Source organism: Oncorhynchus kisutch, linkage group LG18, assembly GCF_002021735.2.
Source record: "Oncorhynchus kisutch isolate 150728-3 linkage group LG18, Okis_V2, whole genome shotgun sequence".
Classification (NCBI taxonomy): Eukaryota; Metazoa; Chordata; class Actinopteri; order Salmoniformes; family Salmonidae; genus Oncorhynchus; species Oncorhynchus kisutch.
The window spans coordinates 23,387,583-23,400,408 of NC_034191.2; the positions used below are offsets into that span (position 1 = coordinate 23,387,583).

General features: G+C 43.7%; 2 protein-coding genes across 10 annotated transcripts in view; both read left to right on the forward strand.

The window, feature by feature from the left end:
• Positions 1-12,826, forward strand: part of LOC109909216 (galactosylgalactosylxylosylprotein 3-beta-glucuronosyltransferase 1) — a 109,218-nt gene that overhangs the window by 92,594 nt on the left and 3,798 nt on the right. For 7 of the 9 annotated variants that reach the window (XR_004203940.1, XR_002257740.2, XR_004203942.1 and 4 more), the window contains 3 exons: positions 5,071-5,213; positions 6,764-7,275; positions 10,165-10,461. Coding sequence is in view for 3 of the 9 variants with exons in the window: in XM_020508263.2 (XP_020363852.1) it covers positions 5,102-5,213; positions 6,764-7,275; positions 10,165-10,461 (921 nt within the window). In the remaining 6 variants the exon portion in view is untranslated. Of the gene's footprint in view, positions 1-2,843; positions 2,960-3,852; positions 4,971-5,070; positions 5,214-6,763; positions 7,276-10,164; positions 10,462-12,826 lie in introns of those variants that run through there. The other 2 variants (XR_004203943.1, XR_004203944.1) reach the window with 2 other exon arrangements.
• Positions 902-2,739, forward strand: LOC116354744 (piggyBac transposable element-derived protein 4-like). The gene has a single exon (XM_031795574.1). The coding sequence runs from the start codon at positions 1,723-1,725 to the stop codon at positions 2,713-2,715; it is 993 nt and encodes a 330-aa protein (XP_031651434.1). The 5' UTR covers positions 902-1,722; the 3' UTR covers positions 2,716-2,739.

Here is a 12,826-nt window from a genome sequence, read left to right on the forward strand (position 1 = left end):
AGGATGGGATCGTGGTAATTGCTGGAGCAGCAGAATTAGTGGAACGGTATCAAATACATCAAACACATGGTTTCCATACAGTTTTAGATACTCAGGCAGCACAATGGCAATTTCCACTGAGGACTTTCCTGTCTACTCTCCACTGAGGCAGGAGAAAACTGCCCTTTCACACGGGTGTGATCGTTCTAGTTGTCCCCGAAGCGTACGATAGAACAGCCAGTTTCGAATGACGCAACAATCAGCGTTTGAGCTGGCCACACTTTTTTTCAGAAACTATTTACACAAACACAGTCCTTACAAAGTTATGTCCAGAATGTGAGCAGTTTATTTTTGGATGCAATATTCAGATATTCACAGAAGTATGTATAGCATAACACAATCATCCTAACCGGAAAAATGTAGGCTACATTTGTCCTAGCGCTAGCTGAGGAAATATTGACCCAACACAAGCAGTCATATTTTCTAACTCTCGGCTGACATAAACTACAATATTAATGAGCTAATAGCAATTACTATGTATAATGAATCACATCACAGTTGAGCTCAACATTGATCGAAATAACTAGGTAAAACACTTTATATAAATCGAAAGTAATCCGACGATTAGTTTCAGCGCGCAGCCATGCATTTTTTTCCTCACAGAATCCGAAAATAATAAGAGAAGACCAGATGAGTTTGGTTTGTTTATAGTATGCATGTTGACGGGGTGTGTCATCTACCGTGGTTCACATCCCACCATTAATTTCCGGAAGTCCTCAAAAAAATTGTGAACTCTTACTCACCTCATTTTGTTATAACATCTTTGGTCAAACAGACGTGAAACCCAGAATGCATTGTATGTCAACAAACATGGCTACACAGCTGGAATTAGCTTAGCTCATCATAATCAGTACAACCTTCAAAAAAGTATTTTACACACATAATATGTGCCCATTACAATCTGTGTAAGAATCGGAATGCATGATTTGTCACCTAGAATTGAAAACATGTGAATAAAACCGTAAATACACAAATAAATGCCACACAACATTTTCTGATAGTGATTTATTGATACAAGTGGCGCGTTCCGGCAGTCAACCACGTAACCTCCCACTCTGCGCCATTCAGTGTTGTTGTTTATGTATGTAGCTAGTGAGCTAAGCTGTAGCATTAGCAATGTCTTTCAAAAGGAGACAACTCACAAATGTGGGAATTCTGGAGATTTTTAAACATTTTGACAATGAGTCTGAAAGTCAGGAATCAGATTCTGACAGTGACAGTGAGGAGCTGCCCCCAACCTTGTAGCAATTGAGAACCCTGAATCTGAATTCCCTTGTCCACTGACGAAGTACCAGGTCCCTTTGAAGATGCTGGTGGTGATGGAGGCAGACCGACAGTGGATGAAGTACAGAAGTTCTGTGGTAGCTGGAAGGCCACCAGTCATTTCACCCCTCCCTGCTGTTTGCTTTGACGAGTCCCAGTCTGGAGTGCAACGCCCCTTGCCATTTCTAACTGAGGCAGAGTGCTTCAAGTTGTTTCTGACAGAGGAGCTGGTGGGAAACATAGTAGAGGAGACCAATCGCTATACCTTGGAGCTACAGGAGATGAGAGAGCCAGGAGTGAGGGGGAAACTTGCTAAATGGGTGACAACCACAATTTGTGAAATGTATACCTTCCTGGTGACAGTCCTTCTCATGGGGATAGTAAAGAAGAACTCTAAGAGAATACTGGAGCACAGATCCTATGTTTGCAACTCCCTTCTTTGCCACCCTCTTTTCCCAAGACCGCTTCCTAGTTCTGCTGCGATGCCTGCATTTCGTCAACAATGCTACTGCCATCCTAAGTCACACGTTATACAAAATAAGAAATGTTCTTATCAGCCTGACATCAGCATTTGGTCGGGTCTTTGTGCCATACAAGGACCTATGGATTGATGAGTCCCTGATGTTATGGAAAGGTAGGCTGGCGTTCCGTCAATATATTCCCTCCAAAAGGCACAGGTTTGGAGTCAAGTTCCTTGTCATGTGCGATGTGAAGACAGGATTTGTCCATGATATTATAGTTTACACAGTGTCCACCACTGACATCAAACATTATGAGGGGCATGGGGTGTCCGGGTCCGTGGTGATGACCATGCTGGCTCCTCATCTCGGCAAGGGACACACTTTGTATGTGGACAATTGGTACAGCAGTCCCACACCCTTCCAGCATCTGCTCTCCAACAGCACAGGGGCCTGTGGCACAGTCGTGTCGAACAGGAAGGGGATGCCGGCATTCGGATGCAGGAAGATGCAGAGAGGAGAGGTGGAGTTCCAGGAGAACGGTCAACAGCTGGCAGTAAAGTGGCATGACAAACGAGACGTCCATGTCCTCTCCACTGTCCATACAGCAACCATGTCGGCCACAGGGAAGGTGGACCACCTGACGGGAGAGAGAAAGATCAAACCAGATTGTGTGCTTGAGTATAACCTCAAAATGGGGGCCGTGGATAAGGCGGACATGATAAACAGCTTTGTGGAATGCACTCGGAAAACGACCAAGTGGTATAAGAAGATATTTTTCCATCTGATCGACACTGCTGTCCTCAACGGCAGCGTAGTTCACCGCCAACTAACAGGTGAGATGATTACTGAACAAGGTATTTTTGAAATTGGATGTACAGTTCACATACAAATCCATTATGCAATTATAGTGACAATATCTCACCCACCTACCCACTGCCTCATCATCCTCTAACTTTCCTCATCCTCCCCACTCCCTCATAGGTAAAGTAATTACCTACCAAAAATACAGAGAACCTCATGAGAGCTGCTGGAGGAGCACCACACCCCTCGGCGCCCATCCACTGGGGGTCGTCCTGCTGTAGACAATCCCCTACGCCTCACTGCATGGCATTTTCCCTGCAAAGTCCCTCAAACTGCTGCTCATGGTAGTCGCACACGGAGGCACTGCAAAGTCTGCCTGTCTGGCGCCAGGAGAAGTAAGCAGAGGAAGATGACAAAATACATGTGTTTAGCTTGTGATACACCTCTATGTATTTCACCATGCTTTGAGGAGTATCATATGCTCAAGCATTATTGAGCACATCTGCAGCAATAAGTGACTGACTGACCTGACAGGTGACCTGCCATGATACTATGCCTTTAGAGATGGGGGTGGAAATGCAGTTGTTGTTCAGTTACTGCATGGATATTAAATATGGGTTATGCATATTCAGTTTTTTCTCCTCTAGTAAAACAAGTTGTTGAACCAACTACCAGTACTGCAATAAAATAGATGACTATTACATATTGGCATATGTGTTTTCTTGCTGTGTTTTCATCCAGTACAACTGTTAAGGAGTGTACATTAGCATACAAAAGCTGTCCTCATTCTTCAGCTCCAAAGATGTCCAGCTCCAGTTATGATATTGGCAAATAATGTTTGTGGTTTCTGAAAGTACAGAATAAAGAAGAATTATTAATTAGATTACAATATAAGGATATCGCAATACAGCAATACTACAAAGAAGTAACATAATAAACACTGCTATAAAAATAGTTTATTGCATTGATAAAATCACAGATTTGAGTTATAACAGTAAGAAACTAACTTTTGAGCTCCACATGGGGGCAAGGCAGAATAGACCAAATAAACAAACCATGGTCATATTTTTATTTATTTAACTAGGCAAGTCATTTAAGAACAATTTATTATTTACAATGATGGCCTACACCGGGCAAACTCGGACAACGCTGGGCCAATTGTGCGCTGCACTATGGGACTCCCAATCACAGCCAGTTGTGATACAGCCTGGATTTGAACCAGCGTGTCTGTAGTGACGCCCTTTTGCACCGAGATGCAGTGCCATAGACCGTCATAAGTCCAGGGTAGCTTCAAAATACAACACAATAGTTCTCTGACGCAACTAGCATTGTTTTACAGAGCTAATAGAATAATGTAGCTACGTAAGCACGATTGACTATAACACCATAAAGGTTATAACATGTGTAACGTTACCTCACGTGTCCGCGGTTATAAGAAATATATTATGATCCATACATACAGTGAGCTACAGCAGAAACTATTATAACGTAATAAGGCACTTACTTTGATAGAAACGCTGCCTGGATTTGAACCAGGGTGTCTGTAGTGACGCCTCTAGCACCGAGATGCAGTGCCTTTGACCGCTGCACCACTTGGGAGTCATAATGCCACATAGCTTCAAAATGCAACACAAGATAATACTTCTCTGACGCAATTAGCATTGTTTTACAGAGCTAATAGACGAATGTAGCTACATAAGCACGATTAACTATAACACCATAAAGGTTATGAAATGAGTAACGTCACCTCACGTGTCCGCGGTTATAAAGAATATACACAAATACATTATGCTCCATACATACAGTACACTACAATATAAATGTGGAATGGAAAATGTGAACACGTGTGTAGATCCTGTTCTGACGGGAGATGAGCAAATGTTTGCAGACGTGAACTGCACAAACAATTGGGAAGTGCTTGGGGAATTTTGTCAGTGTCAGAAATATCCCAAAAATGTAATTGTCCGCAAAAGTAAAAATGACAATTTTTATGTGAATGAATGAGGAGGCGGAACACACCTAAATTCAAACTGTTTTTTAGAAAATAACAACTTGTTACAAAATCATTTGAAATTGAAGTTGAAACAGCCTATAAATATAAACAGGCTGCGTGGGTAAAATGTACTGTTTACGTTTAAATCACATTCTGGAATGGAGAGAACATTCTAACATCACGTGCATAAAAAAAGCTCACGCTGGGGCGACGGTTAGAGATATTTGGAACTCACGCATGAAAGGGTCTTCTTGACCCATTTCTTTATCAGTGGAAGGCTTTTATGGGGCGTATGTCTTTTGCCTGACAGGATGTGTATACATTCAGTATTTCTACGCCTGGAAGATAAACAGAATTGATGTGGTATTTTGTTGCTGTGCTAAAAGACTGTCCCCTTCCTCATGGTAAAATAGGTTAGTGTTTCTCTCAGCCAAGCCACCACATCTTGTAGAGTGGATCATTTAGCTAGCGGCCCTTGTTGACATGTTTGTCGCTCCTCCTCTCTCCCGGCAGGTAATGACGAGACATAAAACCAATCCTGGAGATGCCGAAGAGAAGAGACATTCTTGCCATCGTGTTGATAGTGTTACCGTGGACTCTGCTCATCACCGTTTGGCACCAAAGTGCAATCGCTCCGCTGCTCTCCATCCGCAAGGGTACATACGCAATCCTCCACTTTCTCATATGTCCTCTGTTGCATTCAATATCCAATGTATACAATCCAATTCAATCACATGCCCAGTCACAGAACATAATGGTACAGTACATACAGTACAACACATGCCTTCCACAGGGTCTGTTACAGATCCCCCTATGTGGTGGTGTGCATCATCAGATTGTAATATAGGTCAATTGTCAGTTAAGGCTATCCAAAATTAACTTCTTGGTAAGTGTCCTTTGATTCGCACAGTCCCATCCGCAGCTTGTGCTTGGAGTAAAGCTAATTTACACGCAGCATATGGTCTTCAGCAGTCATTCAGCTAATATATTTAGCAGTTAAACTGTAGAAGACTTTTCAAATCAAAAGAAGACTAGATTCATTTCAAATGGCCTTTAATCAGCATCTGAAATAGTAATAATCTTAATAATAACTGCTCCCTAAAAGCTCCCAGGCAGGCTTTATAGAATCTCCTGAGTTGGTGTTTATGTGGCTCCCACATACTGTTCACAAGCCTGAGACGTTATCACACACTCGCATTATGAACCCCCCTCTCCATAAATGTGACTCCAAGTGAGCTTAATAAACCAACAGTCTGGTATGTCAAGTACAGTACTCTGTCTAGTGAACAGAACCATATTAATAGGCCCAATGCATCTGTTTGTTTTTATCTCAATATCACATCACTGTGATTGTTTTCAAATAAAATGGTCAAAAATAAACAAAAATAGCTTCTTGGCAAACAGCAATTTCTCAATCAGGAATTTTGCTAGGACTGTCTGGGAGTGGTCTGAGTGAGGGGCCTAATTATTCCAACCTCAGTGTGGAAATATACATACAACACAGAAAAATTACATTTTTGACTTCACTGGGCCTTTAAGTTGACTGTAAATCAATAGCGTTCTTTGCCTCCTTCCATTTGGCATCAAGGTGAAATGTAAGATGTAAAATAGGCAGGTCTCCACAAATCAACTGGAGCCTTTCCTTTGTTTTGTCTTAAGAGAATGCTTTGTCAGCCACCGCAGAACATCTGGCCCTCAGGAGATTGTGTGAATCTGCTGTGTGATGTAGAAATATCATGTTTCTGTCTGAGGTGAGAACCTCATCTCTAACTGAGCACTGATAAAGACTGCCAATAACTATGGAACAATGTGGAGAAATGAGAAATGAACTACCTTAATGATCCAATAATGATATTAGATCCATCATACAGGGCTATGGGGGCCACATAATCATAGCTCCACTACTGGAATAGACCCTGTCCCTGCCATGGCTGTTCCAGCTGAATGAGTAGGGGCAGCCAGGGGAGCCGCTGCCCTAACCAAACTGTAGCCATGTTGTCCGCTCACTTCACGCTGCCTGCTTTCACTCTTTGCTGCCTGTCACCACCTAGTAAAATAGATCTTTATCATACCAGAGAGGCTTGCAGTACATCGGCACTGACTCTCAGGTACTTGCCTCTTGGATTGTGCCACTTGAGATTATTCAGTGGGAAACCCCTCCCCCGGGGCGTGCTAATGCCTTATATGTCTTCCTGGTCCCCTGCAGATGACGGAGCCGATGGAGGACGGAGGGACGTGGGCCAGGCCAGCGACTCTAAGGAGTACTGCTCCTCTGATAAGGACATAGTGGAGGTGGTGAGGACGGAGTACGTGTACACACGGCCGCCACCATGGTCCGACGTGCTGCCCACCATCCACATCATCACCCCAACCTACAGCCGCCCGGTCCAGAAAGCAGAGCTGACGCGGCTGGCCAACACCTTCCTCCACGTGGCCAACCTGCACTGGATCCTGGTGGAGGACTCTCAGAGAAGGACCCCGCTGGTCACACGCATGCTCAGGGAAACGGGCCTCAACTACACCCACTTGAACGTGGAGACTCCCAGGAACTATAAGCTGCGTGGGGACACGCGGGACCCCAGGATCCCCCGGGGCACCATGCAGAGGAACCTGGCGCTGCGCTGGCTCAGAGAGACCTTCAATTCCAACAGCAGCCAGGCGGGCATTGTCTACTTCGCTGATGACGACAACACTTATAGCCTGGAGCTATTTGAGGAGGTCAGTCCAGGCCTGGGGCTCAGTGGCATCTCATTGCCACGTCTGGTCCACTATATTCCCTTTAGTAACACTGAACACAATGGTAGTGGGGAGTTTACAGAAAATAATTTAAGAATGAATCACATTTATTTGAATTTGGAACAATTTTTGCACATTGAATGATGGCTACTTCTACTCCTAGTAGTAATAGATTGTGGTTATTGCCTGAAGTATTTTGATTCCCATTACCAACAACAGTGGTCCAAGGATAAGTTTGAACTTGGTAATTAGTGCCTCAGGCCATCCATTTTGACTCAAGACACATTGGCTTGGCGTGAATGGATGCTGTTGGGCCCTGGGGCATTAGCCTCAGGTCTTGTTAGTGTGAACGGGGCAGGTTGTAAATGATGCACTCTGTATCGATGGGCCTGTCATTGCCTGATTTCCAGGGAAAGGTAGAGTGCTCTCCCTCTCCCTAGTAGCCCTCCATCACTTACACCCAGCACCAGCACTCTTTATAGGGGAGAGTAACGACCTATAGGGCTGAGCTTGAGCTAGCTGCCTTTGGGCTGACCGATAGAGAGAGTCAGTGAGAAACCACTCAGACCCAACTGACAGAGCAGTAAATATCGGACCATTCTCATAGACCTGCTAACAGGTGTAAGTCATGGAGGGGATGGCTTGGGGGCAAGGCAGAAAACAGCTACATGTGAAGGGGTTTAAAATAGACATCCATCCAAGCGATTGCATGTTGTTATGATCTGGACATGAATTAACCTGACTGGAAAGATGCCAGCTTGTTCAGCTTGACCTGACATTTGAAATATGAAACATTTTACAAATTAAATCATTCATTGTCATGAACTCTTGCCCAGACTTGGCAGTAATTCAATATGGAAACACGGGTTACAAATACAACAGCTGAATAAAATACATACAGCAAGGAACTGTAATGGCCAACCTAACCTGGTATTGCACCATTACATAACATTAAGCAGATGCTCTTACCCAGAGCAAACCAGACCATGGGGAAACATTCCATGTTGAGAGACATGGGCAGAGACTCTGCTGTAAATTGCGAAAATTAAAATAGCTCATGAAATATGCATCTGCCATAGTTAAACTAAATCACTGTAAAGGGGTGCATTAATTATTAAGGTTTCATAAAAAATAATGCTTATGTTGCCTTTCCAAAGCCACAAGGAATACTTACCGGCAGCGCCTGCCTTTTATCATATCTAGCCTTCTCCTTCAGCATCCACATTCAACATTGTGAACCAGATCACTTAGAATAGAATATATCACCTAAATTGAATAGTTTTTTTAGATCATAAAATAAGTATTTGATCTAAAAGGTAAATATGATATTGCTTCTGGTTTAGGCATCATTGGGTGTACTGATGAAAATTGGGCACCGTTTAGGAGTTGAATTAAGCCATCAATTCCATGTATTAAATACAGATAATCAACCTATAGCAGTATAATTACCCGCAAGCAGTATCAGCCTATTTCTGATGACAACTCACTTTAGAGCTTCTGTGAACCAGTACAGATCCTCATCTCGTCACCCTCTCCTGTGCTCCAGATTGATTAATACACCTCGACGTCTACCGTCTCCCTTTAAAGTTTTGGATTAGTTTCCTTTGTTGTGCTCAGACTTCAAGAACATAGGCAAGCTGTCTCTGTGGGCCTCCCCATCACTCGCATCGCCCCAGTAAAGGAAAGAGTTTACACACACAGAGACAGAGAGAGAAAGAGAGAGAGACAAGAGGAAACTTAGCAGAAACACTTCAAATCCACAAAAATGGGGTAGCACTTTGTGGCATTTCCATCAGCTCAGCTCTAAACTGAGGAGAGACTGGGTGCCATTTTAGCACTGATTCCCATTAGTGGCAGCCTTGGAAACATTAATTTTCACATTGTAGCATGGAGGGAGAGAGGCAACACCCCTGATGATGCCTGAGACAGTTTCATTCAAGAACCAAACTCTTGAGGAAAACAGATATTTCACTCTTAGGAAAGATGCATGATCTAAACTAGTGATAAAGGTCAGTTTTCTAATGATCAGAAATCACACATGACCCTTGAGAGAAGGTGATGTCATCCCTAACACACAATTAAGTGAAATATTATCTGGGTGGCTAGCCTGGCCGAGTCCTGTTCTTGGTGGCCCAGATGTGTTTCCAAACTTCACACAGACACGTCTCCTCTCTGATCCGCTGGACTGATGGGTTATCATCAGATAAGGCTAGAATACTGGGACACACACAGGGAGAGACCTGTTTCCACAGTGTTGTCCCACCCACCACATACCTCCTCTCTCCACTACACACCTCATTTAAAAAGCACTTCTACAACAGAAGACCAGCACCACTATTATTTCTACTGCATTGAGTGTGGATACATTACTCTACAGTTCACCCCTCATTAGAAAACTTCCTTTCATGACTCTCTCGCTGCCAGTGGTGCAGAAACACAGTTGACAAAGAGTGGGCTGCCGGGAGATCGTTTGATGCTGGAAGATTAAAGGACAAACCTGAGCCTCTGAGGAATGGAAGAGGCTCGGCTCCTTTCAAGCGTCTCCTCAACCAACCTGCTCTTCTACTCCCATCCACTCTGTATAATGGCCCTGGTCCTCAAACCCACTTAGCTCTGTCCATGTTTACTCTTCTTAGGGTGGGTCCATCACGGTGGCCCTGCAAGGCTCCTATGATACATGCAACATACACATTGTACATTTTAGCTTCTCTGACTCTATTTGTACCATTGTTTGCAATGAAAACTATAATGAATGTATTTTGCTTTGTTGGCACATCTCGTATAGACACTGATACACTGATCCTGTTAATTAAAAATACAAACAGCGCAAGGATGCTTAACTTTCTCTGTCCTCTCTTCTTCTCCATCCAGATGAGGTCAACAAGGAAGGTATCTGTATGGCCCGTGGCCTTCGTTGGTGGTCTGCGCTACGAGTCGCCCAAGGTCAACGCAGCGGGCAAGGTGTACGGCTGGAAGACTGTATTCGACCCTCACCGGCCCTTTGCCATCGACATGGCAGGCTTCGCCATAAACCTGCGGCTCATCCTCTTCAAGCCCCAGGCCTACTTCAAGCTGCGGGGAGTGAAGGGAGGCTACCAGGAGAGCAGCCTGCTCCGAGAGCTGGTCACACTCAATGACCTGGAGCCCAAAGCTGCTAATTGCACTAAGGTAATGCACAGCAGATGGAGCAAAATAGATGCTTTCTTTTTACATGTTATACTCTGTAATTTTACACCAGAATATCCTCATTTTATCTATTGGTATTTTATATAATGTCAGGCAAATGAGAAATCCATACTCTGATGATCCTCTGGTGGATCTTGCAGTGGCAAGTTCACTCTCTCCAAAACAACTTTATATATAACCAGGTGCTAAAAACGTCAGCGGATCCATTAGGTCACTGGCAGGCTCCCCACACATAGTGGGTGTGATTGTAAAAGGCTTCAGGGCACAGTGTGGTGTTTCATACCCACTTCATCTCCGGCCTGGCTGTTCCCTGTCTGGCCCTGGCCCCAGACCCAGCCGCTAAGCCTCTCCCTGGGCAGAGAGGAGTCGGACAGGAGCCTTAGCTCACCACCACTCACACTCACAGGATGGGATATTCAGCCTGATTATATTCAGGACTCCTGGAGGGGAGTAGATGAAAAGGGGGGGGTGGAGCGGGGGCGTCCTAGCATGCATTCAGCCCAGATGAGCACAGGGAGAGGGATGGGGGATGAGCCGTGCTCCGGCACCTCTCCTCCTTATAATCTACCTCTTCAGACGCCAGTGTGACTATTAACCTCATCTACACCTGGGTAAAGGGAGAGTTAGTTGGCTTCTGGTGGAGGCAGCTCAAACACACCTCATGCATAATTTGTTACTGAAGTGGAGGAGATGAAAGGCAGGGCTACTCAGAGACTGAGGGGAAGAAAATTAGCTCTATACGTCGATTCTTTTCCACCATCAATCTCCTGGATGTGTGTCCATTTTTCAGGGCCAATTCATCCCACTCCAAAGGCTTAATTGGGGCTATAGTTACCGGTACGTGACGTACCCAAAATAACTGAGCTGCATCACTTACAAACAGCCAAAATGGGGGCACTCTCTATTCACTGTATATAATGTTGAGCCGACACGCCGGAGTACATTCTTACAGATAGGTTTCCTATTGTACCGTCTGTACTGCTCTTGTTGCTATATATGGGAGTAGAAGAATATCACCGCAGCCCATGCGAAGAGGAGAGAGGTGTCGTGTCTTTGGCTATGCCAGATTAATTGATAAGACATGCTATTCTATAAAATAATTTATCTGTAATTAATATCACCTGATTGAGCTAATCATGTAAATGTAATTAACTAGAGAGTCGGGCACCACAAAATAATATTTATAGAGCTGTTATCTTCCGAATAAACTCTTAAAGACCTAGTAATATTTTACATCAATAGCAGTCAATATCAATCGTCTCATAATCTGAAAGTTGTAAATTCTTGGTTATCTGCAAGAACCCTGGCTAACAAGTTGAATCAGCAATACAAAATTGGGTTTAATGATTTATTTACTAAATACCTAACTAATCACACAGAATTCACATACACACAATTAATCATAACTTGATTACAGATTACGTCATAAAGGAAAACGTCCCTCGCGGGTGAAACAGATGATAGCTTGTTACACAAAGGAAAAGGGGCTGGGTTGAGTGAAAGAGTGGGAGACTGAGGAACAAAGGGAAAAAGCTGTGCTATCGTAAATACAGTATCTTATGCATTCTAAATTACCGCCCATTTGGAAAAGGAAAATGCAATAAATATTTACTCTGAGCTGCGCTTCAGTAGGTTGGTGGTAGATGGAAGGCCGTGTTGCCAAATCGAGTCCTTTGAAGAATGTCTCTGGTTGTCAATTTGATACGTTGTAGTAACGTCGTTGGGTGATTGACGGAATACTCTGTCTGTTCCTTCCTAACCCTTGTTGCATCTGCTGTTGCTAACTCAACGGCTAGGAGGTATCACTTCTGTAGTGAATAAGAGTTCAAAGTTCATGCCATTCGCAACCAAAGTTCATGCTGATATTGGCTTCGTTCTGTAGTTATTATCTGAACCATTCTGACATAGGCCCGTCGTCCCTGCGTCTTCGGAACAGGAAGTTCTATTGTCGTCAAGGGCTTATATAGAAAGGGAGAAAAGGGGTGTGTTTCATAGTTTACAACCTCTGTCTCTTCACGTGGGCAGGCCACTGAGTGAGCAGCCCTAACTTATGAAAACCCACATCTCACATTTTAGAAGCTAAAATCACATTTCCTCCCATCACAAATAATTTAATATTCCAACATTTAAATTGAACAACAATTCCATGTGAATCCGATAACTCTGATGTGTAGACTTTCCACTGTAGAGTTTATGTCATCTTATCATTGATGAGAATGTCTCAGATGACAACCGAACTGACATCATATTCATTAAGTACCACTGCATATGTTCAATTGTTCGGATTACCAGAATATAGTTCATTTCCCCCCACCTACTGATGTTCCCATAATCTCTATGTTAACCA